General features: G+C 43.9%; 1 protein-coding gene across 5 annotated transcripts in view; it reads left to right on the plus strand.

Annotated features, from left to right (window-relative positions):
- Positions 1-20,117, plus strand: part of BCL2L11 (BCL2 like 11) — an 85,449-nt gene extending 65,332 nt beyond the window's left edge. For 4 of the 5 annotated variants that reach the window (XM_033939798.1, XM_033939792.1, XM_033939797.1 and 1 more), the window contains exons 3-4: positions 11,115-11,227; positions 16,918-20,117. In XM_033939798.1, coding sequence (XP_033795689.1) covers positions 11,115-11,227; positions 16,918-17,016 — 212 coding nt within the window. In that variant the 3' untranslated portion in view covers positions 17,017-20,117. Of the gene's footprint in view, positions 1-10,318; positions 10,429-11,114; positions 11,228-16,917 lie in introns of those variants that run through there. The other variant, XM_033939793.1, reaches the window with a different exon arrangement.
- Positions 20,118-27,355: the final 7,238 nt, after the last annotated feature.

Genomic DNA, 27,355 nt, shown 5'->3' on the forward strand with positions numbered 1-27,355 from the left:
ACTTGGCAATCCGCCACAACACCTTCCTCAAAGCTGTCTACATTCAAGGGGCAAAGAATTGCTTGGCGGACAACTTGAGTCATCTTCTGCAACCTCACGAATGGACACTCCATTCCTCGCCTCTTTATCACATTTTTTCACAGTGGGGGACCGCCTCAGATAGACCTCTTTGCAGCTCTCCACAACTACAAACTGCCTCAGTTCTGCTCCAGGATATATTCTCCTCATCGCCTCGAGGCAGATGCTTTTCTTTTGGAATGGCCGAATCTCTTCCTCTGTGCATTTCCTCCATTCCCTCTCATGCTTAAGACTGGTCAAGTTGAAGAATGATCGTGCCACCATGATTCTGATTGCTCCTCGGTGGCCAAGACAACCTTGGTACTCCCATCTACTTCAACTCAGCAGCAGGGAGCCATATCTTCTACCAGTTTTTCCAACTCTGCTTACACAGAGTCAAGGATCTCTGCTTCATCCCAACCTGCAGTCTCTACACCTGACAGCATGGTACCTCTCAACATGACTCCTCTTCAGTTTTCCCAACCTGTCAAAGACATTTTAGAGGCTTCTAGGAAACCTACCACTAGACAATGCTATCACCAAAAATGGACTAGATTTTCTTCGTAGTGTTTTTCTCATGATAAGGAGCCTCAACATTCCTCCTTATCTTCTGTTTTGGATTACCTTTTGCACTTATCCACTTCTGGCCTCAAGTCTACATCAATCCGAGTCCATCTCAGTGCAATTGCGGCTTTCCATTAGCCTATTGAAGGGAAAGCCCTCTCCACTCATCCGGTGGTTTCTAGATTCATGAAAGGACTTTTCAATGTCAACCCTCTTCTCAAACCGCCTCCTGTTGTATGGGACCTCGGTGTTGTTCTTGCTCAATTGATGAAGCCTCCATTTGAACCAATGTCTACGGCTCATCTGAAGTATCTTACTTGGAAAGTGGTGTTTCTCATTGCCCTCACTTCTGCTCGAAGAGTCAGTGAGCTGCAAGCTTTAGTTGCTGATCCACCTTTCACTGTGTTCCATCATGACAAGGTGGTCCTCCGTACTCATCCTAAATTCCTCCCTAAAGTGGTTTCAGAATTTCATCTCAACCAATCCATTGTTCTTCCAGTGTTCTTTCCAAAGCCTCATTCTCATCCTGGAGAAATAGCTCTTCATACTCTGGACTGTAAGCGTGCTTTGGCCTTCTATTTGGAATGCACCAAACCACACAGAACTGCTCCTCAACTTTTTATATCCTTTGATCCAAATAAGTTGGGACATCCTATCTCTAAGCGTACCATTTCCAACTGGATGGCTGCTTGTATCTCTTTCTGCTATGCCCAGGCTGGATTACCCCTACACAGTAGAGTCACAGCCCATAAAGTCAGAGCAATGGCAGCTTCAGTAGCTTTCCTCAGATCTACACCTATTGAGGAAATTTGCAAGGCTGCTACTTGGTCCTCTGTTCATACTTTCACTTCTCACTATTGTCTGGATGTTTTCTCCAGTCAGGATGGCCAGTTTGGCCAGACAGTATTACAAAATGTATTCTCCTAAATTGCCAACACTCCCACCATCCCATTCTGGTTAACTTGGAGGTCACCCATATGTGAGAATAGGCTGCCTGCTTGTTCTGGGATAAAGCACAGTTACTTACCGTAACAGGTGTTATCCAGGGACAGCAGGCAGCTATTCTCACAACCCACCCACCTCCCCTGGTTGGCTTCTCTGCTAGCTATCTGAACTGAGGAGATGCGCCTTACGCTGGGCAGGAAGGCACTCACGCATGCGCAGTGCGGTCGTCTCGAAACTTCTATTTTCTACAAGCAAGTCTGCTTGCGAGGCTTCTGCATCTGGGCTCCTCTGCTGGGAGGGGAGGAGGGAAAGGAGTCTGGGAAGCTGTTGGGCAAGGGAAAAAAAGGGACAGCTGCTACTGGAGAGGGAGAAGGAGAGATGCTGCTGGGAAGGGAGGAGGGAAAGGAGTCTGGGAAGCTGTTGGGCAAGGGAAAAAAAGGGACAGCTGCTACTGGAGAGGGAGAAGGAGAGATGCTGCTGGGAGGGGAGGAGGGAAGAGAGTCTGGGAAGCTGCTGGGCAAGGGAAAAAAAGGGACAGCTGCTACTGGAGAGGGAGAAGGAGAGATGCTGCTGGGAGGGGAGGAGGGAAAGGAGTCTGGGAAGCTGCTGGGCAAGGGAAAAAAAGGGACAGCTGCTACTGGAGAGGGAGAAGGAGAGATGCTGCTGGGAGGGGAGGAAGGGAAGAGAGTTACTGCTGGACAGGAGGAGGAGGGAAGGGAGAATGAAAAAAGGAAGGGGAGACACAGGCATGAGGAGGGGAAGGGGAGACACAGGCATGAGAAAGTAGAGAGATTGATGATAGGAAGGGGTCAGCAGAAAAATAAGCAGAGAGGGACAATGATGATAGATCTGGTGTAGGGGAGATAAAAATGAAGAGAGCAGTGAAGCTGGAATGAATCATGTAAAAAGGAGAGAGGGGGCACAAGCTGCATTTAAAGGGGAGAGGGGCATAGAAAGAAGACAGATACCATATGGAAGGGGGAGAGGATAGACAGTGGATGGAAGGGGCAGATGCTGGATTGAAGAGACAGAGAGGGCAGACGCTGGAAGGAAGAGAGTGAAAAGAAGATTGAAAGCAGAAACCAGAGACGACAAAAGGTAGAGAAAAATAATTTTATTTCTATTTTGTGATTAGAATATATCAGATTTGAAATATATATCCTGCTAGAGCTGGTGTTAGACATAACTGGGGACTGCAAAACCCAGGCAGTGCTTCTTTAGCTTCCAGCTGGCTTAGGGCGCTCTCTGACCAGGGGGCAGTTGCCCTAGTTGCACTCCCCTAAAACTATTCCTGTCATGTGTGACTGCAGTATTCTGTTAGCATGATATTTCTGTGTAGCATTCTGTAATAATTTGGCTTGTTCAGTTTTCTTGATAGTAGAGGGGATATATGTGAAGGGGAGGGGAGACAGGGGTTTTGTTGATCCTTGCTCTGAATTATTTGTATTTATAAAATGACAATTGTACAGAATATTGTTTCTTTTTATACTTTAATAAAATACATTCAATATAAAATCATAACTGAGGCTTGTGTGGATGGGATCAAATGATTTGTGGGGAACGAGCTCGCGGAGATGGGGCGGAAACGGGGTTTTTAAATTTTAATCCTAGTAGTTTGCCGGTCCACAAAATAATTCTTTTTTTTCTGCCGGTCCACGGGTGTAAAAAGTTTGAAGAACACTGCTCTAGAGCAGTGTTTTTCAACCTTTTGACATTTATGTATCGGCGGAAATAAAATAATTATTTTGTGGACTGGCATTTGAAGAACACTAAGTCATGGGCCAGACCCCGCCCATCTCCACCCAATCTCCACCCCAGACCCCGACCCCATTTTTTTCCATTCATTTTTCATATACTGTATACATACACAAAATATAATCGTATTAGCAGCACATAATGGTTAACCACAAAATTAAATTACACAAAGCACACTGTATGCTTCTTAATATTAATTCCTACCAGAACACAGATAACCCCATGCAAATGCGGGACCACAAACTAAAAGTACTAATATATACAAATAAACCCTAAGATGCAAGACTCTGCATGCAGTACAACCCCTGAGGAAAAGAAAGAAATGCATTTCTTCCTGAACAGGCAGCAGATGTAAATCAATCACTAAATTAAAGAATAAAATTCTCCCTACCGTTGTTGTCTCCCTCCTTCCTTGCCTTCTGGCCTGCCTTCCGGTGTAATCTTCTGGCCGGCTCCCTCTTCCTCAGTGCTGCAGTGCACAAAGCTGTGTGCAGTGGCTCCTTGCATGTCCCGTGCCTCATCTGGAAGTCTTCCCTCTGATGTTGTGATGTAAGAGAGAAGGCTTCCAGTTCAGCACAGGACACGCGTAAGAGCCTCTGCCCATGGCTTTGTGCACTGAAGCACTGAGGAAGAGGGACGCAGCCCAAAGACAATGCCGCATCGATCGCACCATGGACCGGCAGTTTTAGAGCACTGTCTGAGGCCCGATTCATATGCTGGCCCTGTGGACTGGCAGGAAATTTCTGTGGACCGGCAGTTGAAGAACATTGCTCTAGAATTCAGTATGGCTTACATCAAAGAAACCGGGGCTTTCTTGGGATTTACAATATACAAATACTAATTTATTTCATTGAGAGGTGACAAAATAAGTTTTCAAAAGTTTATATAATATTCTGCAATTAGTCATCTTATATCTGTCATTTGCATGATTTTAGAATGGACTATATAAATCCACATGAGCTAGTAGCCACCTGTTGCATCATTCTATATCATTGGTGCAGGAACAAGTAAGACGTACCATCTATCATTCAGAATGTTACGCTTCTTTTGGTAAGATGTTAATTGCTATCTACTCGTTCAGTGTTTTTCAATGTAATGCTCTTGAGCCAGTGGCTGCCTCTTGGGCGGCCATGTAGTCATTTTAATTTTTATGTTTTGACTGCTGCATACAGCCGTGGGCTTTGTATTGAAGAACACTTCCTGGTCCAGCCTGAACTTCCTCTTTCCCTTTCCCCAGCATCCCACTCTGTCTGCTTGCCTACTTCTTGCCTACCTCATTGTCTTAGCAGCAATTCAGCCAGGCGCTCTGGCTAATCCCAAGGGCCTTTCCTTTGCAGCAACTTTCTGGTGCTGCATGAGAGGGACACTCAGGGGAAAGACCCATGAGGTTGACCAGAGATCCTGACTGAATTGCTGCTGGGAATATGACTGTCTGGAAGGTAGACAGGCAGGGTGGTATGCCAGATTCATAAAGTGGGGAGGCAACAGAGGAGTGGGGAAAAGAAATATCAGCCCAGACTGAGCAGAGTAGGGGAGATGATGCACTCGGGAAGAGTCAGAATGTGCGATGCTGGGACCAAGCCTTTGCTTAAAAATATTTGGGATTCATATACTATGGGGCTCGTTTAAAAAAAAAAAGTCCAAAAGATGACAAACTGGCACTTGAACAGTTTAATCACCAAAACGTCCCAAGTGCTGATTTTCAAAACTGACATTTTATATATTTTGTAGGTCATTTTTCCGCCTATATGTCAAACTCTTAAGGGGGCATGTTGGAGGCGGGTTTAGGACTTGGGTCGTTTTGCAGCGATAATCAAGCATTTTACCAAATGTCCAGGGCACGATTTGGATGTGTTGAGCTAGACCTGTTTTTAAAGCGAATAAGAGCCAAAATGATGCCCAAATTGACCAGACGACCACTGAAGGGATGAAAATATGGCCCCCCCACACTCAACCAGTGGTCATTCCCCCCCTCCCTTCCCCAATGGGGTCATTCCATGTTAAGTGGTCTAATTTTAGAAAAGTTCCCCACCTCACCATCATGAGTTTTGATGAAACTTTGGTATGCTGAATCTTACATGACTCAAACAAGCTTTGGTAAAGTTTGATTCACCAATGGAATACTTATAGAAATACAGCTTTTTGTTTTATATTATACTGTGACCATGTACGCCAGTATCCCTGCAAAATATTTGCAAATTTGAGTAAAATATTTTCTTGGTTATATAAGCAAAACAAATGAAACATGACGATTTTATACAATTTTTTATGATGTATTCAATGGAACTAATGCAGATTTTTTTCTATTTTGAAATTGATGTATGTAAAAAGCCTCAAAGTGGGCCGAAAAATGGATGCACCAAAAAATTTCAAAGCTTAGCTTTCTGTGGCTCCTGTAATAATAATGAAGCTATTCCTGTAAAATTTTGTTTATTATTTTGTGATTTTTGTTCTCAAATATAAAATTTCAACTTATAAGCTAATCTCGTTACTTTACAATTTCACTTTAAAGTTTGCGATTTTTTTAAAAAAAAATGTCAAAATCGTGTATGTGTAATCGGTTTCTACAAAAAAGTCATCGAGATAAATTTTCAAACCAGTTCTATTAGAGCATGTTTCAAACTCCATGAAAAAGATGGTTTTGGTTTTCAACACAAGCAAATAATGCCAAAAAGTAAGGGTCAAAGTTTAACAAGCTATTGTAGACATAGCATTTCTTTCAACCTATATAAAATGTGTAATGCTATATATATGTTTGACACAACAGCTGATATCAATTCTATAAATTTAGCAAGCAGCGCACAGGTTTAACACATTGCTGTTTTAGATTTAATAGACAGTGCATGAGTTTAGCACAGTGGGGGGTGGGGGCGGTTCGCCCCGGGCACCGTCTTGGTGCCAGCACCCGTCTTCTCCGCCCCCATGCTCCTTCCCACTCCTCCCCTGCTACGCGCCTTCACTTCCACCCCCCACTGTACCTCTAGCATTTCACTGGTACGAGCAACAATTCCAATCTGCTGCTCGTGCCAGCGTCAGCTCTGACATCACTTCTGGATCCCACACTTAGGAAGTGACAGAGGGAGAGCCAACACCGATGCGGGCAGCAAGTTCGTGATACTGCTCGTGCTGGGAAAATTAATAATAATAATAACTTGCGACTTCTAGGTGGTTCACAATGAAGAATAGCTGTACAATCAGTGAATTACAGTAAATAAATAGATAAGAGGTCACTGAGCGGTCAATGACCTTTTATCTATTTATTTACTGTAATTCGCTGATTGCACAGCTATATTTCATTGTGAACCGCCTAGAAGTCGCAAGATTATGGCGGTATATGTGGGAAGGGGAGCACGTGGCAGGAGGGTTGGGGGCAGGGGAGGGATGCCATTTACCCTCTCTAGGCTACTAGTTTAGCATGTTGCTATATTGCCATTTGTACTAGGTCGACAATATTATTGAGATGATTCCTTTTTATCTCAAGGCCTACTCTATTTTCAGTGATTCCTGTTTAGAGTCATATGAAATTTATTATCTATCAATTAATTCATAATTGAAATAACTGAATTAGGTGGTGATAATGGTTCTTTGCTAGCAACATGTATCTTTGGAAGAAAGGCTTATTGCAAAAATGTTGAGCTCAAATCGGTACACCAACCATCAACAGACAGATCACTACTTTATTCAGCAGTCAGAATAATAATATAATCTGCTTTCATCATAAAGCAATGTACTTTAAAAAAATACAGGACAAACACAAAAGAAATGCTATAATTCGTTTGGAAAGCAAAATCATCTCGTCAAAACGGGACTTTTGAAAGTTGATCTCAAAATGGCTGATAAATTGAATCAAATGATAAAAATAAACACTAAGCCAGATCAGAAAATTTGCCCTACAATAAATGTAAAGCTGAATTTGCTTCCATGGAAGAAACTGCAGTTGCATCATCCTCATTTTCTGCTGCCATGATTACCGTATTTTCGCGGATATAACGCGCGCGTTATACGTGATTTTACGTACCGCGCATACCCCTCGCGCGTTATATGCCTGAGCGCGGTATACAAAAGTTTTTAAACATAGTTCCCACCCCGCCCGACGCCCGATTCACCCCCCCCCAGCAGGACCGCTCGCACCCCCACCCCGAACGACCGCTCGCACGCGCTCCCACCCGCACCCGCATCCACGATCGGAGCAAGAGGGAGCCCAAGCCCTCTTGCCCGGCCGACTCCCCGACGTCCGATACATCCCCCCCCCCCGGCAGGACCTCCCCAACAATATCGGGCCAGGAGGGAGCCCAAACCCTCCTGGCCACGGCGACCCCCTAACCCCACCCCGCACTACATTACGGGCAGGAGGGATCCCAGGCCCTCCTGCCCTCGACGCAAACCCCCTCCCCCCAACGACCGCCCCCCCCCAAGAACCTCCGCCCGTCCCCCAGCCGACCCGCGACCCCCCTGGCCGCCCCCCACGACACCCCCACCCGCCTTCCCCGTACTTTGTGTAGTTGGGCCAGAAGGGAGCCCAAAACCTCCTGGCCACGGCGACCCCCTAACCCCACCCCGCACTACATTACGGGCAGGAGGGATCCCAGGCCCTCCTGCCCTCGACGCAAACCCCCCTCCCTCCAACGACCGCCCCCCCCCAAGAACCTCCGACCGACCCGCGACCCCCCTGGCCGACCCCCCCACCCCCCTTCCCCGTACCTTTGGAAGTTGGCCGGACAGACGGGAGCCAAACCCGCCTGTCCGGCAGACAGCCAACGAAGGAATGAGGCCGGATTGGCCCATCCGTCCTAAAGCTCCGCCTACTGGTGGGGCCTAAGGCGCGTGGGCCAATCAGAATAGGCCCTGGAGCCTTAGGTCCCACCTGGGGGCGCGGCCTGAGGCACATGGTCGGGTTTGGCCCATGTGCCTCAGGCCGCGCCCCCAGGTGGGACCTAAGGCTCCAGGGCCTATTCTGATTGGCCCACGCGCCTTAGGCCCCACCAGTAGGCGGAGCTTTAGGACGGATGGGCCAATCCGGCCTCATTCCTTCGTTGGCTGCCTGCCGGACAGGCGGGTTTGGCTCCCGTCTGTCCGGCCAACTTCCAAAGGTACGGGGAAGGGGGGTGGGGGGGTCGGCCAGGGGGGTCGCGGGTCGGTCGGAGGTTCTTGGGGGGGGGCGGTCGTTGGAGGGAGGGGGGTTTGCGTCGAGGGCAGGAGGGCCTGGGATCCCTCCTGCCCGTAATGTAGTGCGGGGTGGGGTTAGGGGATCGCCGTGGCCAGGAGGGTTTGGGCTCCCTTCTGGCCCAACTACACAAAGTACGGGGAAGGCGGGTGGGGGTGTCGTGGGGGTCGGCCAGGGGGGTCGCGGGTCGGCTGGGGGACGGGCGGAGGTTCTTGGGGGGGGGCGGTCGTTGGGGGGAGGGGGTTTGCGTCGAGGGCAGGAGGGCCTGGGATCCCTCCTGCCCGTAATGTAGTGCGGGGTGGGGTTAGGGGGTCGCCGTGGCCAGGAGGGTTTGGGCTCCCTCCTGGCCCGATATTGTCGGGGAGTCGGCGGTCCTTCGGGGTGGGGGTGCGAGTGGTCCTGCCGAGGGGGGAGAAGAATCGGACGTCGAGGGGGGGCATCAGGCTTTCAGGATGGGGACAGGACTTCAAGGGGGGACAGGCAGACCTTCAAGGGGGGACAGGACTTCAAGGGGGACAGGCACGGAGAGGCGGGGCAGTGCACCGAAAGTCAGGGCGGGTGAACGGTGAGTCGGGGCAACCAGAGGAGAGTCGGGGAGGGCGAAAGGAGAATCGGGGTGGCCAGAGGAGAGTCGGGGAGAGCGAAAGGAGAGTCGGGGTGGCCAGAGGAGAGTCGGGCAGCATGCGCGTTATATGCCTGAGCGCGGTATAGAAAAGTTTTTGTACATATCATCGTGATTTCTGCGCGCTATACCCCTGTGCGCGTTTTACAATGGTGCGCGTTATATCCGCGAAAATACGGTAATCAAAGGTGATCTGCAATGGGCAAATCTTCTTTGAAATTTCTGAAAGTGAGAAATAGAGATAAAACAGGTTATACAAAATGATAAATTGAATGTGTACAAAATGTGATAATGCACAAGATAACTTCCGTCACTGGACTAGCAGCTCAGGATCCACAGAATGTCTTATATCAAGACTACATTGACCTGATTGAAGAAATTAAGAAAAAATTGGAATATTGACTTTGGCCCCTAGAAGTTAGTCAGTGAAAGGTATAATATTAGAGTTTGGAGTTTCAGAATGTATGGTAAAGATGGCCTGAAAAATCAAGGAAGAGCAGGTATTTGTACCTTGCCTGACCCGAAAATTGGCAAGCAATTGTCAAAAGAAGTACCGTATATTCTCAAATATATATTATTATAATGGGGGGAGGGAGCAAATGTGTCATGTATAATCTTTGCTAGATTAATAAGTGATATTAAAGTGTATTTGATTGTAATTTGTTACACTTGTTGACAGTTTTAAAATGAATAAAGAATAAAAAAAAAATAAAAAATATATATATATAAGTTGATCCGAATATAAGTCGAGACCTCCTTCCCCCCCCCCCCCCCCAAAATGGCAGTGCGGCTAAGATTTTAACACCTACCGGTTCCTAAGAATTCTTAGGCGCTGCTAGGTGGGATTCTATAAAGGGTGCCTAGTGGATGATTGACAATCATGCTGAACGGAGTCTAGGAGTTAGGTACTATGTATAGTGTTTTTTAGCATTCAAGTACTGTGGTCCTCCTTTACCTGCACTGAATAAGAATTTTATTTTGTACACACATCACCCCAAATCCTAGTTTTCCTCTGAATTTTTATTTTAGGATATTTTATTTTTGTCTTGTTTGATTGCTTTGCTTTGTTTATTACTGGGGTGTAATTTATAGGTAAAAAAGGAAGCGAAAATGTGGAGCCAGAAGAGGCTTGGGTGGGCCAGGAAAAGAAGGGCTGGATTAGGGACTGTTCTCTGCTGCAAGCTCACCGCTTCCCCTCATCTTCCCTGCAGGTTGCTTGAAAGAGAGGGAACGGAGCAGAAGACCCCTGCTGCATTGGAGTCTGAAAATAAATGGTGGAACTATGTTCCAGGCCATTCTCCCATAAATTAAGCCTAGAATTTTTAAGATAGAGTGGACTATAAAATAAAATTAAAAAAAGGAATTTAATCCATAAGAAATGGATCTCATTGGGTCCTTTTATTAAAGCTTACTTAGCTTGTGCTAATGGACATTAGTGTGTGATAAATGACCCTGTGACTTCGCCAGAGCCGATACACTCCATCCCCGTCCCAGCAGCAACTCCGTGCAAGGATGGGCCACGGTGCGTGCAGTGACTAGTATGTGGCTGTCCCACAAGCCTTCCACCCAACATCAATTCTGACGTCGGAGAGAAGTTTCTGGGTCAGCCAGGCAGCGATTGGTTGGGCTGGAGCCTTCTGTTTGTTGTCAGAATTGACGGGGGGGGGGGGGAGGCAGAAGGCTTGTGGGCTGGCTGCGTGCAGCGTTTTGAGTTGCTGCATGTGCCCTGACCTGTCCCTGTGTGGTGTTGCTGCTGGGGGGGGGCGTTTTGGGGGTGGGGGTGCAGCGGGCAGGGAGGGATCCCTGGAGGCAGCAGCTTCAGCGAGGGGGGATAGGCAGGCATCCCTGGCGGTGGCCAGGCTGCGTACCCCCAACAGGTGGCCTGTGTAGCCCCAAGAGTACGCGTACCACGTGTTGAGAAACACTAATCTAGAATAGCTAGTTTTTAAGAACTGTATTTTAAGCTGTACCTCCTGTAATTGTTTTGTGCTTTTTTTTCTGATTCAGCCTCCAGAAGAGGGCTTCCATTAGCAGTTGAGGACATGAGACCAGAAATATGGATTGCGCGTGAGTTGCGACGCATTGGAGATGAGTTTAATGCTTCCTACAACCCAAGAAGGGTAATCCTGTGAATTTATTCTGCTTTGTTCAAGACCTAAGAACAGCTGTTCAGTATGATTTAGTTTGTTTTCAAAGTGATACGATTCCAAGACCCATCTTTAGTACTGTTTATATTAGCATTTCTGAGTTGTACTGAAGATGGTATTTACTGAAATGTCAGGTTCACAATATTTACTGCAGTATGTGATTAGGAAACAAGAGAAGCAAGGACAACTCCCCAGCAGGTAAATTAAAAAAAAATTAGTATAAAGGGAAAGGACTCTTGCAGAACTAGGGATGGTAGGTTCCAAGTCATTACCTATTCCAATCTCTGCTTCTAAAAGGGAAACTATCACCTTAGAGGATGAGGAGACTGTAGCTGCTATTTGAATCTGTGGAACTAGAAACAGCTGAAGATGACCCAGAACAAGAAAAATAAATATAATCCTTCCTTAGACCCCAGTATTTGGGGGGAGTAAATCAAATAATGAGATCAGTCTTAAGAAAAAAAATAGGGAAAAAGCCTTAACATGGATATCCCCATTTTATAATAATATCACAATCATAAATAAGCTGAAAGACATAGGAAGGTATCTTTAAATCGATAAAGGCTCTTAATTGCTCTGGTTGGTAATAAACATAAATTGGGGGCATATTAGAGTGTATTAAGGGTAGATGGGGTTTGGGTAGGAAATGGTCGTGTTAGGTTTTATGTATTCTTTTTGAAGAATAGGGTTTTAGTATCTTTCTTGAAGGTTTTGTAGTCTGTGGTTGATGACAACAGAATGGTGATTTGTCTGTCCAGTTTAGCTGCTTTGGTGGCTATTAGGTTGTCATATAATTTTCCTCGTTTACATTTTTGATTGGCGGGTGTATGAATAGTGAGTGGGTTCTTCTGTGCCTGGCTCAAAAAAATCTTTCACCAATATTATATATTCTTTCAGAACTAGTGAGGAAAAAACAAAATTTACAAGTAAGTTAATTTCGATCTCAATTAAAGTTGCCGACAATCGTTTCATGGTAACTCTCACCACTTCTTCAGGGCATAGAGATCAACCAGAAAGTCCTATAGAAAAACAGTGTGCAATTAAGAAAAAAAAAAAACCTCTTACACACCTGTAAAAAGAAGAACTATAAAATATTTACTCACTACTTGTTGAACATTTTCCTCTGCATCGTCAATGTAAATGACATGGCGCCTGAGCGTTCTAAGCAGAGAAATTAGCCAATCAAAGCAAACAAGCTAATGATTGTTCTATCAAAAAAACATTCAAACCAATTCTGGTGGGGTAAGCATTCATACATGCGGTCAAGCTACGTATTACCTATATGCACACAATGGGCTTATTAGAAAACAGTATATCATATGTACGGACACTAAACTAGAGAACTGCGAACAATGAAATACTCTGTTCAGAAAAAGTAAAACCAATCAATGCCAGCATTCAATCCACGTGGTTGAACAGTGTTGCGCGTGTAAATCCACTGTTGCTCTTTACATTGTAATTGCCTGTTTCCACCCCTTATGTTAGGGGGATGTGAACAATTACAAAGCATCGTAATTGGTAGAAGTCATGTGCTTGCTGACTGCAGTGCTGTACCATTGAGGCTTGCATCAGTAATCTATTTAAAGCACTCCGATGTTCATTCAATCTCAGACACAGTGGCCTTGAAGTTGCAGGGACATATACTACACAATAAACCACAAAGTCGGATTCACAAGTGGTATGATGCTTCAAAGTGTATTTTCTTTGGTTTACTGGATTGACAAAATCAGATACCGATAACATGATAGCACAATTTTTGCAATTGTTACAGGATCTATGTTGTCCCACATGGGGAATAAGGGATTCACTATTGCGAAGTACTGCAGGGCTTAATTTTGCCCTCTCTTATAGGCAAATCTGAGACTATAATCTAAAAATGCTGGTACCATTGTAACAAGATCCCAATGCCTCTTCATATTCCTTCGCAATTGATGCACTTTACAATAAACTTAAAACAAAAGTCACTACTTGTGGTTGTGGCTTGGGATGTAATTCTGACAAAAGATAGTCCCTGTTGGCATAAAGCACTCTCTTAAATGCTTTTTGTATAACTGCAGCAGGATAGCCTCGCTGCTTAAAAAACTCCGACAATTTTACTGATTGCTTCAAAAACTCTTCTCTTGTTGAACAAATTCTCCTAATACGTACAAATTATGAGATAGGTAATCTCTGCTTCAAATGCAGCAGATGAAAGCTGTCATAATGCAGTATTGTGTCCCTGTCGGTGGTCTTCCTAAAAACAGTAGTCTTTAAGGTGTTATTCATTTTAACTACTTTTACATCCAGGAACGTAATCTCTGCCAGACTGTATTGCACTGAGAATTTAATTTTAGAATGACGACTATTAATCCATTGACAAAACTGAAGTAAAGAGGATTCATCTCCTGACCAAAGAAAGAAAATATCGTCAATGTAATGCATCCACTGTAACGCATGTTGCTGAAATGTAGAATTTGTAACTCAATGATTCTCAAACTGGGTCATGAAGAGGTTAGAAACTGAGGGGGCCATGGTTGGAGTCATGGCCACCCCCAAAATCTGTTTGTAGTACTTCCCTTCAAACAGAAAAAAGTTTTCACTCATGGCAATACTCGCCAATTTAAAAAATTAGTTGGTACACACACTGGCTGCGGGTGCTGATTAAGAAATTCCCTTAGCACATCCAGGGCTTCCGCTTGAGGTATAACGGTGTACAATGATTGTACATCCATAGTGACCATAAATACCTCCATGGAGGTAAAAATCTACTGTGTCCTTTACATAGGAAAAAGTTTCTTTGACAAAAGGTAAAAAATGATCTACCTGGAGGCTTCTCTAAACATTTGTGTATCTTGGGAAGGGTATACAGTACAGGGTATTCCGGATCCTGGACACACAAAAATCTACCCGCTTGAGGAGTCAAAAATCTCTGTTTCATCCCAGACCACATGAGGTCACTAATCTCTTTTTTGTAATTGCAAAGTAGGGTCCAAGTAACATGTAGTCACCAGGGTTGTTTAGATGCTTTTGTATTTCATCCATATAATCCATCCTGGATTTATTGCGCCGCCCTTAAGGGTGATAAGGGCGGCGCAATTTGGTCCTAGGTGATTCCTTGCAACATTTTCCTGAAAGCAGTCTAACTAGCAGGGAAACGTAATGTCCTAGCCAACAAGTTGAGCAGATTTCTATAACCACACGAGTAGTCACTCACATTGAAATTTTGCATCTGATCTTTGTGAATTGGGGAACCCCAGAAGGGGATTTGTTTGTTTCTTCCCACAATCAGAAACTTCTAGTCTTTTACTCTGGACTCAGATGCTTTCCTTTTCAACTGGAGGGACAAGTTTCTTTAAGCTTTCTCTCCAATAACTCTAGTCTGGAAGACTTTACTCAAACTTAGCCAAGAAACCGCCACCATGATTCTCATAGCACCCCGATGGCCTCTTCTACAATTCAGTATATGAGAACCCATCACACTTGTCTTCCCAACACATCTCACATAGAATGAGGGCTCTCTTCTCCATCGCAAGATGGAACTCGCAGCAAGCTTTTTTGATTGTGGCTTTCACGGGGCAGAAGTGTAGAAAGATCACTCCTGCTCTGCTAAGTCACCAAGGCTTTAAAGGTAAGGTCTACAGGGGTCAGGGAGGCAGGGTGGTTTAGTCGCCTGGGATTGGTTTTGGGAAGGATTGCTTCTATGCTAGCTCACTGCTGGACCACCAGGGCTTAAGGCAGACCTGTAATGGGCATCAGGGGCTGGGTGGGAAGGAAAGGAGGGCTAGGTGTAAGGCTGAGTACTTGAATATAACCCCTCCCCAGTTTATATTTAAGTCAACCTTTTTTCCTCCTTTATATTCAGGTTGGTTTATATTTGAGTATATACAGTAATCTGTGGAGCTGTGGAAAAAGCATAGAAAAAAGGTGGTAGCTCAACTGGAGAGGGATGTTCAGCTTCTTGAGCAGCAACATATCATAATGCCTTGCTCATCCAGTTATAAAGGCTGAAGTATAACACTGTTGAGGAAGTGAGTTGACAGTGAGATTTTTTGCAGATCAGGCATTTTACGATGAAGGCAAAAAGACTGGAAACATATTGGCCCAATAACAGTCATATGTTTGTTAAAATTTGCTGAATTGATTTTTTTAGACAGATAAATCAAAGCGATTTTACATTCTATAATAAAATCAAACATTAAAATCATGGGCGTAGATTTGGGGAGAGTGGGGGGGGCGTTGCCCCCCTAAATGAGGTGTCTTCACTTGGGTGGGGAGTGATATTGGGTCCTCTGGGACTTAAAGGAGAAAGAAAGAGACCCCATCATCTATGGATTTGGGGGAGGGGTAAAAAAAAGACAAGTCAACATGGGGAGGAGGAATAGAGATTTTGGAATGGGTGAAGGCAGAGAACATTGGCATGTATGTGTGGCAAGATTGAGAAAGATGCTGGATTCATGGAGTGGGAGAGAGATGCAGGACCATGGGGAGGGGGCAGGGGAAAGAAGTTGGAGATGATCTGAAATTACCTTTGGTCTCTTCTAGGTCCTGCAAAATCATTGTACTAGGTGAGGCACTGGCTCAGGTTGCCAGGTGATAAAGGGCATCAATATTGACTGGATAAACCTTCTCTCCCTCCCTTTTCAATGCAATCTTGTACACTTTACCTTGGTTGGTGGCAGCAGCATAAACAGGTGGCTTTTGGCCTATCCCTACATCTTCACTCTGCTGCATACCACCACCTCTGATACAATTTTCTGTGGGTGGAACACAGCAGAGGGAAGACACAGGGGTGGACTGAAAGCCACCCGGTCATGGTACTGCTGCTGGCAATTAAGGTAAAGTGTACAGGATCAGGGTGGGAGAGAGTCTGGATGGAGCAAGCAAGGGAGAAAGGTTAGCCTGTAAGGATGGAAGGAAAGATGGGTCAGGGAAGGGCTGACCCTACTTTGTTAGGTCTCCTTTTCATGGAGGGTAGGTATACATGAAATTGGAGTTGTTAGGGTCTAAGAACAGTTAAGCTTGTGTTTTTCGGTTTCTTTGCAAACTAGACTCGTTTTAGAGGTCTGAAATAGGAGTTGATTGCCCACTGTGGTGGCACAGCTAAACATAGAGGTTCACATCTACTCTATCATTAAGGTTCAGACCAGCACTATAATAAATCTAAATAGCTGGCGAGTGGGGTAGCTTTGTTTATATGGTCACACTAGACTTCATTAGATGGGCTACTAGTACTCATTTCTGTAATGCTACTGGACATATGCAATAGCTAAGAAAGTAAAAACTTGTCTGCTTGGCTTTCAATTACTCATAAGCAGAAGAATTCACTTCAGTTTTTGTTTTCTGCACCTTTTGGGTTGTGTGATGAACTTTTTGGGAGCAGTTGAAAGCTTCTTATAGAGTGGGGCTGGGCATTGGTGGAATGAGGCACTATGACATCACAGTCTGAGCTCTAGAATGTTGCTACTTATGATTTTAAAGGGTTTGAGGCTCGTGCAGATGAGTACGGAGCTTGGGGCAGGGACAGGAAAATGAGTTCCCACGGGGACGGGGAAAATTTGTCCCTGGGTCATTCTGTAATCTAGAAGCTGTCAACTCCCCAGCTACAAGAAGACACTATTAAATATGTAATTAAAAAATGATTATTTTTTTTCTTCTCATTTTAACACTTTCCTTTTCGTTTGCAGGGTTTCTTGGATAATAATCACCCAGCAGTGAACAATCACCCTATAGTGATCCTGCACCTCTTGCGCTACATCGTTCGCCTCATTTGGAGGCTGCATTGACCGAAAGCTCCTGGCGAGGGGAGTTGTTGTTTGGTGTTAGAAATAGAACCCAGCAGAGACAAATAGTAGCAGTTCATCGTCGCAACTTAAAGAAGTGGAAGGAAAGCCATCGGTGAGCTTCTCTTGACGCATACGCAGCAAAATGGACCTGGAGAGAATCTGGAGGGAGTTTTTGGTGAAACGAAACAATCATGGCAAGAACTTGGGATGAGCTTGGGGGGGGGGAGGGGAAATATTTTTTCACAGAAAGCCAACATAAGCATAAGAGACTTTGGTTTGGTTTGTGTTTTTCCTTTCCCACATTTTAAAGACAAAAACAAAACCTAGGCTTTCCATAGAGAAAATGGAAACGCTTCAGAATTTCCAGTTCGTTTCAGAATACTAGTTAATAGTTTCACTGTGTCTTTTCCGTAAGAGCATCCTCCTCTTGCGGAAGACGGTCTTCATTTTTTTGTAAAAGGCAGGATCCTGCCTAATTTTGCCTATCTTGACACACACACAAAGGAAGGTGGTTTAAAAAGTATGGTTAAAAAAGCAAGTTAAACAACGTAGTCTCCATCAAGGGCTATATACACTTACTGCCTCTTTTACAAAGCCTCACGGCAACAGCCCCGAAGCCCTTTAAATCTCAGCAAGCTTCCAGTTTCTTTGTAAGCCATTTTTCCTATGATCCAAAATAAAAACTTGAAACTCCCTGAACTAAGGCCTCCTTTTACAAAACTGCGAGAGCTCGTGCTGCTGCTGACGCTCATTGAGTTCCTATGAGCGTCGGGAGCAGCGCAGCTCCCCGCGCTAGAAACTGCTGTTGCAGTTTCGTAAAAGAGGGGGTAAGTGTATAGCCCTTGATGGGAGACTGTGGTTTAACTTGTTTTTTTATCAAACCACCCTTGTACATATTACTGAGTCTGAAATTGGCCAGTAAGAATTATGAGATGCCCAGTATGGTGACTGGAAGTATATGAAATAGTGGGTCGCTGTAATTGTGGAAAAAAAAAATGTAACATCTCCCCCTTTTGCTGATTCCTCAAGTCCTAAATTGGTGGTTCCTAAACTGGAAATCCTGGAAGACTGGCAGCTTGAGTCAAAAGATGGAGCTGTAGCCTCTTGATGAGGGTGGGGTGTAACACGCTTAACCAGGAGATTGAAGAGTAAAAATACAACAGATAGAAGGTTGTAAAATATTTTAAACTCCTAGCAAAATGTTATACAGTATCAAAGCTGTGCTATCTAATGCTGTAATTGAAATATTTTATATTTTTTTGGGGGGGGTGTCTTTCAAGTTGTGCTGTAGTTTAAAAGTGGTGGGTTTGGGAACAGCTATACAAAATGTGACTGATTTTTATGAGTAGCCAGCAAACAGTGTAGTAGTCACTGAGATGACCTGTGGTGCACTCACTAAGCATCCAGCTTTCAGGCAGTGTTTGCACCACTCTTGTAAAAATGGCACTCTCTCAGAGCACTTGCATTGATTAATCCAGATTTTTTTTGCTTGGAGAAAATCGCCAGTTAGGGCTGCGTATTGATTAAAATATTATTTAATTGCACAATTAGAAATTTTTAATCACAGTTAATTGCAAGATTAAGGGGCCAATATCTTTTTTTCCTTCCTGTCCCCAGGTCAACATCTCTCTTCTCCCCCCTAGTCTCTTTCTTTTCCTCTTGAGTCCAACATTTCTCACTCTTCCCTCCTATTGTCTAGCATCTCACTCTCCACCCTCATGTCCATTATCTTTCTTTATTTCCTCCACCACTCTGTTCCCTTCCATCCTCCCATCTAATATCCCTTCCTCCCACTGTAGTATCTGTCTTCTAGTTCCCTCTTATCTCCTTCCTTCATTCCCTCTCTCCTTTCCACTCATTACCCAGCAAATTTCTCCCTCCTGCTCTCCTTATGCACAGTCCCGCATATATCCCCCTGTTGCATGTTAAAGTTAAGTCTTCTATTGGTTCCTGTCAGCAGCGACAATGCACATACATGCCTGTGGCCTGCTCCATCCTGCTGTTTCTTGTTTCTGCATAGGTGAGACAGGTCAAAGGGAGGAACAGGCCACAGGCAGCATATGAAACATAGAAACATAGAAGATGACGGCAGATAAGGGCCATAGCCCATCAGGTCTGCCCACTTTACTGACCCACCCCCAAGTCTACTATCCTAGGGATCCCACTCCTGGTGACAGGTTCCCTTGGCTTAACCCTCTAAGGGATCCCACAAGGGCATCCCATTTGCTCTTACATTCTTGGATATCATTGCTTCTCCCGCATTAAGGTAGTTCTGCAAGAGGGGGGAGATGTCAAACCGTGGGTGGGTGGTGAGATGCCGTATTGCTTCAACAACAGAGATTGCCTTTCTCCTCACAATATCTCCCCCCCCACCCCCCCTCTCAAACTCTGTGGTGTGATTAATTTTATTAGTCACATTTATTTTAAATATGACACATAATGCATCAATTGCAGCATTAGCAGTGATTTAACATGCAGTCCTAACAGCTACCCCAACAAATTGTAATCCTGGCATTAGCTTGGAAGCTCTGATTTCAGTCACACTCCTCCAAGTCTGGTTTCAGCAATTCCCATAGAAAATTGGAATAGTTTTGTTGAAAAGCACGATGGGGTAAGCCATTATTCTTAACGGTGCCATTGAGTTATTACGGAACAATATTGCCATTCTGATGTTTTACATTCTTACAACTAATAGTACTATTTGGAGGGTTTCCACTACTAGAACTGCATTCTCTTCGGGCACTTTAGTGCTGTTTCTGTACGTAAGAACAGTATGGTAAGCTCATTTGAGCAAGGACTGTCTCCTTTGTTGACGGCGCAGCGCTGCGTACATCTGGTGGCGCTCTAGAAATAATAGTAGTAGTTTTTAAAGTCCACTTTCAGCAGCCTTTCTTGCTTGGCCCATGACTTGTTCATCAGAGCAGTGGATTCATTTACTCCAAATTTTTATTTTCCATTTAGCAGCTTGAAGTCGTTTGTGTCTTAGCTAACACTAAATGCTCTTTGGTTTAAATTTTTGCGTTACGGAACATAATTGTTTAGTACAGATTTTGATATGATGCCTTAATATCACAGTAAATGGACAGGACTGTTTGAATCTCCATAGAATACAAGTTCATCTTTATTTTAATATTTGATATTCCGTCTTTTCTAGTAAAATATAAAAAACAATTTACACACAGTAAAATTCACCCCCCCCCCTTCCCAGTAAGAAAAGGACCTAAGGCTATTAACAGAAAAGTACAACCTCATAGAACAAAACTAATAGAACAATAAATAAATAATACAATATGGAATCTGTTAGTCAGTACAGGCCATAATAAATACTTTTAGACAGATCTATTAAATTGGAAATAATGGGTCTTTAACAGTGTCTTGAATTTGGGCAAGGAGAGTTCAACTTTGATGTTTGATAGGATGTTATTCCAAAGACTTGGAGCTAGAAAGTAAAATGCAGATGATCTGGTGGACTTATAGGGGTTAGAAACATAGAAATAGACGGCAGATAAGGGCCACGGCCCATCCAGTCTGCCCACCCTAATGTCCCTCCCCTACCTTTGCCCTGTGAATAGATCCCATGTGCCGATCCCATTTGGCCTTAAAATCAGGCACGCTGCTGGCCTCAATCACCTGCAGTGGAAGACTATTCCAGCGATCAACCACCCTTTCAGTGAAAAAGAACTTCCTGGTGTCACCTCGTAGTTTCCCGCCCCTGATTTTCCATGGATGTCCTCTTGTTGTCATGGGGCCCCTGAAAAAGAAGATAGCTTCCTCCGCCTCGATGCGGCCCGTAAGATACTTGAACATCTCGATCATGTCCCCCCTCTCTCTGCGCTCCTCGAGCGAGTATAGCTGTAATTTGTCTAGCCGTTCTTCGTAAGGGAGATCCTTGAGTCCCGAGACCATCCGGGTGGCCATTCTCTGCACTGACTCCAGCCTTAGCACATCCTTTCGATAATGCGGCCTCCAGAATTGCACACAGTATTCCAGGTGGGGGCCTAATGACTTCCGCCTTACGGCTGACAAAACCCCTTCGTATGCAACCCATGATTTGTCTTGCCTTGAATGAAGCTTGCTCCACTTGATTGGCAGACTTCATGTCCCCACTGACGATTACCCCCAAGTCTCGTTCTGCTACGGCACCCTAATCGCAGACTCCTAGCGATGCTTAATGAAACTTTGCGGTGCTTTTACTAAGGTGCGGTAGCTGCTTTAGCGCGCACTAAACGCTAAAGCGTCCATCATATCCTATGGATGCGTTAGCGTTTAGTGCGCGGTAAACCGGCTACAGCACCTTAGTAAAAGGACCCCTTTGTGTGCAACTCAGTTGGTTTTAATTGTTAAATGATGTGGTAATGGACCATGTCATTAAAAACAAAACAGTTTTTTATTCAAAAAGGTGGCACGTGGATATCCGCACAGCGCTTAATGGCGCCTAAGTCGCAGTGCCTAATGACGCCTACTTCAAAAGTAAGTGTGGTGAGGGGCAGAGCATAGGCATTGTTGACTTGGGCATTGCTAGGTGTTGTAGTTGGATGTGGGTAAATTAGGCCAGGAAAATCATTGTCTAATACGCACCTTCCACAGGGATGCCTAAGCCCACCTAGGTGTGATTCTGTAAAGGATGCCTAGTGGTTGATTGACAACCACATGGGGCAGTGCCTACAAGTTAGGCGCCCCTTATAGAATCGGCCCCACAGTGGGCATTTCTCAGTGAAGGTAAAACTAAGCAATGAGCATCAAGTAAACAGAGGGCACGAGTTGGTATGTAAGGAATAACACTATTTAACGCAATATTTGTTCCTCAGCAATAAGTAATTTCCTAATTGCTCATGTCTTTTTTTAAAAAAAAGAAAATGTCTGTTTCCATAAAACTTGGCATTTGGGACCAGGATAGTAACATTTTGACATTTACTTATTTAATTGGCAGATGGTGAAACTTGATATTGAACGAGAGCAACAGTGCCAAGGTAACAGGCATTTGGAGATGGAGATCTCCCATAAGAGCCATAAAAAGTGAAAATGCTGGACTTTTCATTTTTTCATTCTTATAGTCATAAAAAGCAATATATGAATCACAAATTAATATATAATTATAGTTAAGTTATACAAAGATGACCACAGAATATTTAGAAGCGAGTAGTTTTTTTGAGGTTTGATTTATTTATAATCCGTCTTATACAAGGCGAAGTACATCAACACATCCATAAATAGACATAAATAACATTTCAATTATTTTACAAAGATAAAAGATAACACCAAATTACATAATCAGACTGACATATCAACATTAACTTCATCAAACAACCCTGCCATCCCTAAAGGATCAATTCAATGAGCGTAACATGTAGTAGTCATAACAAAGCCGATAGTCATACTGTGTATTTCATACAACAGAACAAATGATGCTTTAACAATTTCTTGAAAGCCTGCAAACTTTCTTGCTGCTTAATGTAGACCACTACATTAAAAAAAATCCTTTTCTCTCACTGTCTGCAGACTTAACTCCTTTCTAGAAGGTATAGTCAAGTTCCGCTGTGTTGCCGAATGAAGCTTTTGTATCCTAGCATAAGGTTGTATGCAATCCATCAAGTATTGTGGGGCACACCCTTGCACACTTCAATTTGCGATTATTGTAAGTCACCTTCACGAATCAGCTCCCAGATGTAGTCTCCCATCAGGTTCTCATTATATTGTCCTTGATAGCGATGTTCAAAGACCAGTATATCCTGGTGAAAGCACTTGCCTTGCTCCTCTGAGTATGCTCCCAAGTTCTCCTTTTAACAGGGGTGGGCAATTAATTTTCCCCAAAGGGGCCACATGAGAAACTGGGACTGTTTTGGAAGGCCGGACCAATAGATTGAGCTCAATACTGCTCCATATTAATTTTATCTCTTTATAGACAGCAGTAAATTGTATGGTTTTGATTAACTGCTACTGGTAGATGTTACGATTAGGCTATGAAAATGTGAAATGGGCATATTTAAAACACCACCAATACATCACTATTTCACAACAACAATTTTGAAAAGGTGCATGTTTTTGCAGGCTTTCAAAGAGCAGCATTAAATTAGCTTTATACAAAAAGTAATAAGTGCTATTACAATTTTTTGTAGCCTGATTCTCATTTGCTGTTTTTCAGTTTGTTTATTTTTTAGTGAGAGAAATCTAGTTTGTCTTGGGCTTGAACAAGTGCACTGAAACCAGGTTGAATGTCTCTCGTAATGGCGATTCAAATTGTAATTCTTAAACACAGCAATCTGTTCTCCACAAACTAAGCACACGGCTTTACCTTTGGCTTTAGTAACGAAATACAGTGGTACCTCGGTGTACGAGTGCACCGGTTTGCGAGTGTTTTGCAAGACAAGCAAAACATTTGCAAAATCAGTGCCTCAGAAACCGAGCATGGCTCGCTTTACGAGCACCCCCCCCCACGATCCGGCCCCCCCCGCCCCCCCCTGCCATGATTGGGCACCCCCCCCCGCCACTTCTTACCCTCATCTGGGCACTCCAAAGATCGGCCTCCTCGTCTGCTGGGCCTTGAGCATCTGCGCATGCTCAAGGCCTGCGAGTTCAGAATTATTATGTTCGATTCCTAATTTGCCATTGATCTCATGTGGGCCGGTCAGGGTTAGCCAAAGGGCTGGATGTGGTCCAGGAGCCAAACAATACCCAGGTCTGTCTTTGAATGTCTCAAGATGAGCATCAAGGACATGGACTTCGAGAGAGATCCTACAACCCATACTACTGTAATTTTTCACCAGATTCTCAACCAATTCCATGTAGTTTGTGGCCTTGTGATTGCCAGGAAGCCCCAAACCACTGCAACAAAGCTGTTCCAAGCTGCTTTCTCCTTCCTAGTTAACTTCTTAGGAAATTCCTTGCATGCACCCCAGGATCTTCTTTATCTGTGATCCCAATCTGATGTACATTTGTGGCATCAGCACCTTCTGGGGGTGCACCAGTGGTTCCCATTTGATACTGTAGCCAGTCCTACCTTTGGTAGAGTACCTTTGCGTCCCTGTTGTTCCAAAGGCAGAAATAGCAGGAAAACGTGGTAAAACCACCTTGGAGACCCATTAAGAATGGCACCATTTTGAAATCTTTGACCTCCCAGTCATACTCATTATACTTCAAGGTGCCTAGTAAGGTCTTGATGCTATTGTAATTTTCTTTGAGGTGCACTGAGTGAGCTAGTGGAAGAGATGGGTACTTGTTCCCATTATAAAGCAGCATGGCTTTGCTCCTGGATGAGCTGTCAATGAAAAGATTGCACTCTTACATGCGATTCCAATTGCCTCAAACAGACTGGTTACATGGTGGCAGAAGCAGAGCCCATCTTGATGGGTGAAGAAGGTGGAAGAAGCTTGGCGACACTTCCTTTGATCTCTGTGACTTGCACATTTTCATCCAACAAGTTCCATTGCTGGAGATTAGACCTCAAAAGCTCAGCATTGGACTTGGTGAGAACAAGATCTCTGATAAGCTATTGAGGTCTTTTGGTTTGGATAGTATGGGTTCTTTCATCAAATGCACCACTGATCTTGTAAACTGGATCTACAATGACTCCATCATTCTGACTTGCTGCTCTCTATCAGGGAGGTGGGTATGCGGAGCTCAGGGCAATGTGGTTCTGGGGCGATGGATGAAGGATATGTGATTCCAGATGCAGTTTGACATTTTGGAAGGGCATTTTGGAAGGGCCTACTGTGCAGAACTAGTAGTTGGGATTTCAGACTTCATGGATCTTTTTTTTCCCCCTTCTGTACCATCCTGTAGAACATTGGTTCTCAAACCTGTCCTGGGGGACCTCCAGCCATTTGTGTTTTCAAGATATCCCTAATGAATATGCATGAGCCAGATTTCTGTACTTTCTACCTCTTGTTATATACAAATCTCAAGGGAGAGTGGCACAGTGGTTAAAACTACAGCCTCAGCACCCTGAGGTTGTGGGTTCAAACCCATGCTGCTCCTTGTGACCCTGGGCAAGTCATTTAATCCCTCCATTGCCCCAGGTGTATTAGATAGATTGTGAGCCTGCTGGGACAGACAGGGAAAAATGCTTGAGTACCTAAATAAATTCATGTAAATTGTTCTGAGCTCCCTTGGGAGAACGGTTTAGAAAATTTGAATCAATCAATCAATCTCTCTCATGATATCTTGAAAACCCAAATGGCTGGAAGGCCCCCAGGACAGGTTTGAGAACCACTGTTGTAGAGAAACCCCCCCCCCCCCCCACTGAAATTGTGGTAATGAATACAATTTATTTCACCCAAGACTAATGTGTATGAGATTCTCACAACATATTTCATACAATATATTTTTAAATAACTTTTAAAATTTAAATATTAAAAAAAATTACACATCTAGGAATTTTACAGCAGAATATTCCGCCATCCTAGTGAGAAACAAATTCTTACCTTCCAGAGTTTTTTCGCAGTGCTCGCATGTGAAGTTCCCAAAGTTTGTCTTGATCCCCAACAGGCATGCCGAAATATGCCTTGTAGGCTTTGCACATCTTAGATGCTTCTATGGAGTACTTTCCCCCTCTTGTCTTGATTAAATTGACCACATACATAGCAAAATGCATTTGCCAGATGTTTAGTAAAAGGGCCCCTCAGTTTATTCAGCTTGGAATCAATCTGGAATGTTCTGGAAAAAAAAAAGTAAATTTCAAAATATCAATGTCCTGGTCTCAAAAGCAAAGTATGAGGGGAATGACAGCCATTTTCTATACTTTTGTGGCATAGGCAATTAAGAAAAAACACTTATTACCCAGGAACAAAAAAGAATAAAATAAAATTTTGTTAGTGTAATCAGAGAGGAAAGGTAAAAGGGACACCTTAAGGGGGAATTCATGAAGGGGGCACTAACCGATTTTAGTGTATGTTAACTGTTGATGCCCATTATATTCCTGTGGGAGTCTTAGGCCCTGTTTTACTAAGGTGCGCTAACTGATTAGCGCATGCTAAACGTTAACGCGTCCATGTTAGTCTATGGACGCGTTTAGTCTATGCGTTAGCGTTTAGCGCTAATCGGTTAGCGCACCTTAGTAAAACAGGGGCTTAGTGTTTGCCATGTGCTAAATGGGTTAGTGCCTCTTGATAAATCCCCCCCCTCAAAAAAAAGTAAAACATTTGAGTGATGATTAAAAACCAAACAATATTTTATTGGTAACCAATGTAATTTCATGAATAATGGAATACACTGGACATTTCCCTTTGCATTAAACAAAAGACAAGCTGCTGAGTTCTGGAATGAGACGAGAGGTTAGCTCCGTTAAGCCTGCAACATGTTTATTCCCTACATTGAATCACCTTCTTCCTCTTCCTCCTCCTCCCTCCCTCCCAAGACCTATTTGCGTACCTTTTATGTGGCTCTTCTAACCCAGAACTTAAGATACTGTTATAAGGTTCAACATTTGCCTCTGAAGCAGCTGGAGCTGGGTACTATATCAGGGAAGCAGATACTGTAGTTACTTCTGTTTTTCTTCTATATAATGTGTGTCTAGGTCCGTATACCGTGTAGGGGAAAGTGCTTTTTGGCTATGGAATCCAGAAATGTTAAGCACAGTGTTTTGATTTCAAAAGGTCCCAGAGAACTCAGGTCATTAATGGAGATTTGGGGGGACAGCTCATCCACTATTGATAGTGTAAGAGAATATAGGTGATGGTTCCGAATACCCCTGTTTACCTCTGGAAGTGTTTATCCATTCCAAGGTTTGCTTTTTTGTTTGTAGGTGATGCCTCTAGCTCACACTAAGTGGATCTCGTTATACTTTTGCCAGCATGTTACTCTTTTGAACATTCTTGATTTATTGCATGGGTTAAAAGCACTTAACAGTTATTATAAAGTTTAAACTGTGTCCTTTTCCAGAACTAAGGCAGGGGAAGAAGCAGCAGAAGATGGTGGTTCCTTCTTTCGTTTTTTTGCTACCGGCTGAAAACCAAAAACCTTGAGCTTTATATGCTGTTTGCACAGTAGCTGAGTATTGGGAGAAAATCAATTTGACCAGGAAGCTGAACAGTCTGAGCACAGCAGCCCTGCTTGGCTTCCTTTTTCATAGCCTTAAATCAGTTGCTATCTTATCAATTTCTAAGCTAAAGGTTGACATTCAGATGAAGTTTATATGTTCATTAGCAGCCGGTGAGCATATAATTTCTCTAGCCGTGGATTTTTAGCACTTACAGATAGTATCAGGTCAAAAATCCATCTGTAGGACATAATACTGCTCGTAGGTGGAAGGAGGGCAATGCGAAGGTGGGTTTTGAAATTACCTGGATAGTAGGGCTAAACTAATCATGGCAGTGCTGAATATATGCATTAATTTGAATGCCAG

Source organism: Geotrypetes seraphini, chromosome 3 (genome assembly GCF_902459505.1).
Source record: "Geotrypetes seraphini chromosome 3, aGeoSer1.1, whole genome shotgun sequence".
Lineage (NCBI taxonomy): Eukaryota > Metazoa > Chordata > Amphibia > Gymnophiona > Dermophiidae > Geotrypetes > Geotrypetes seraphini.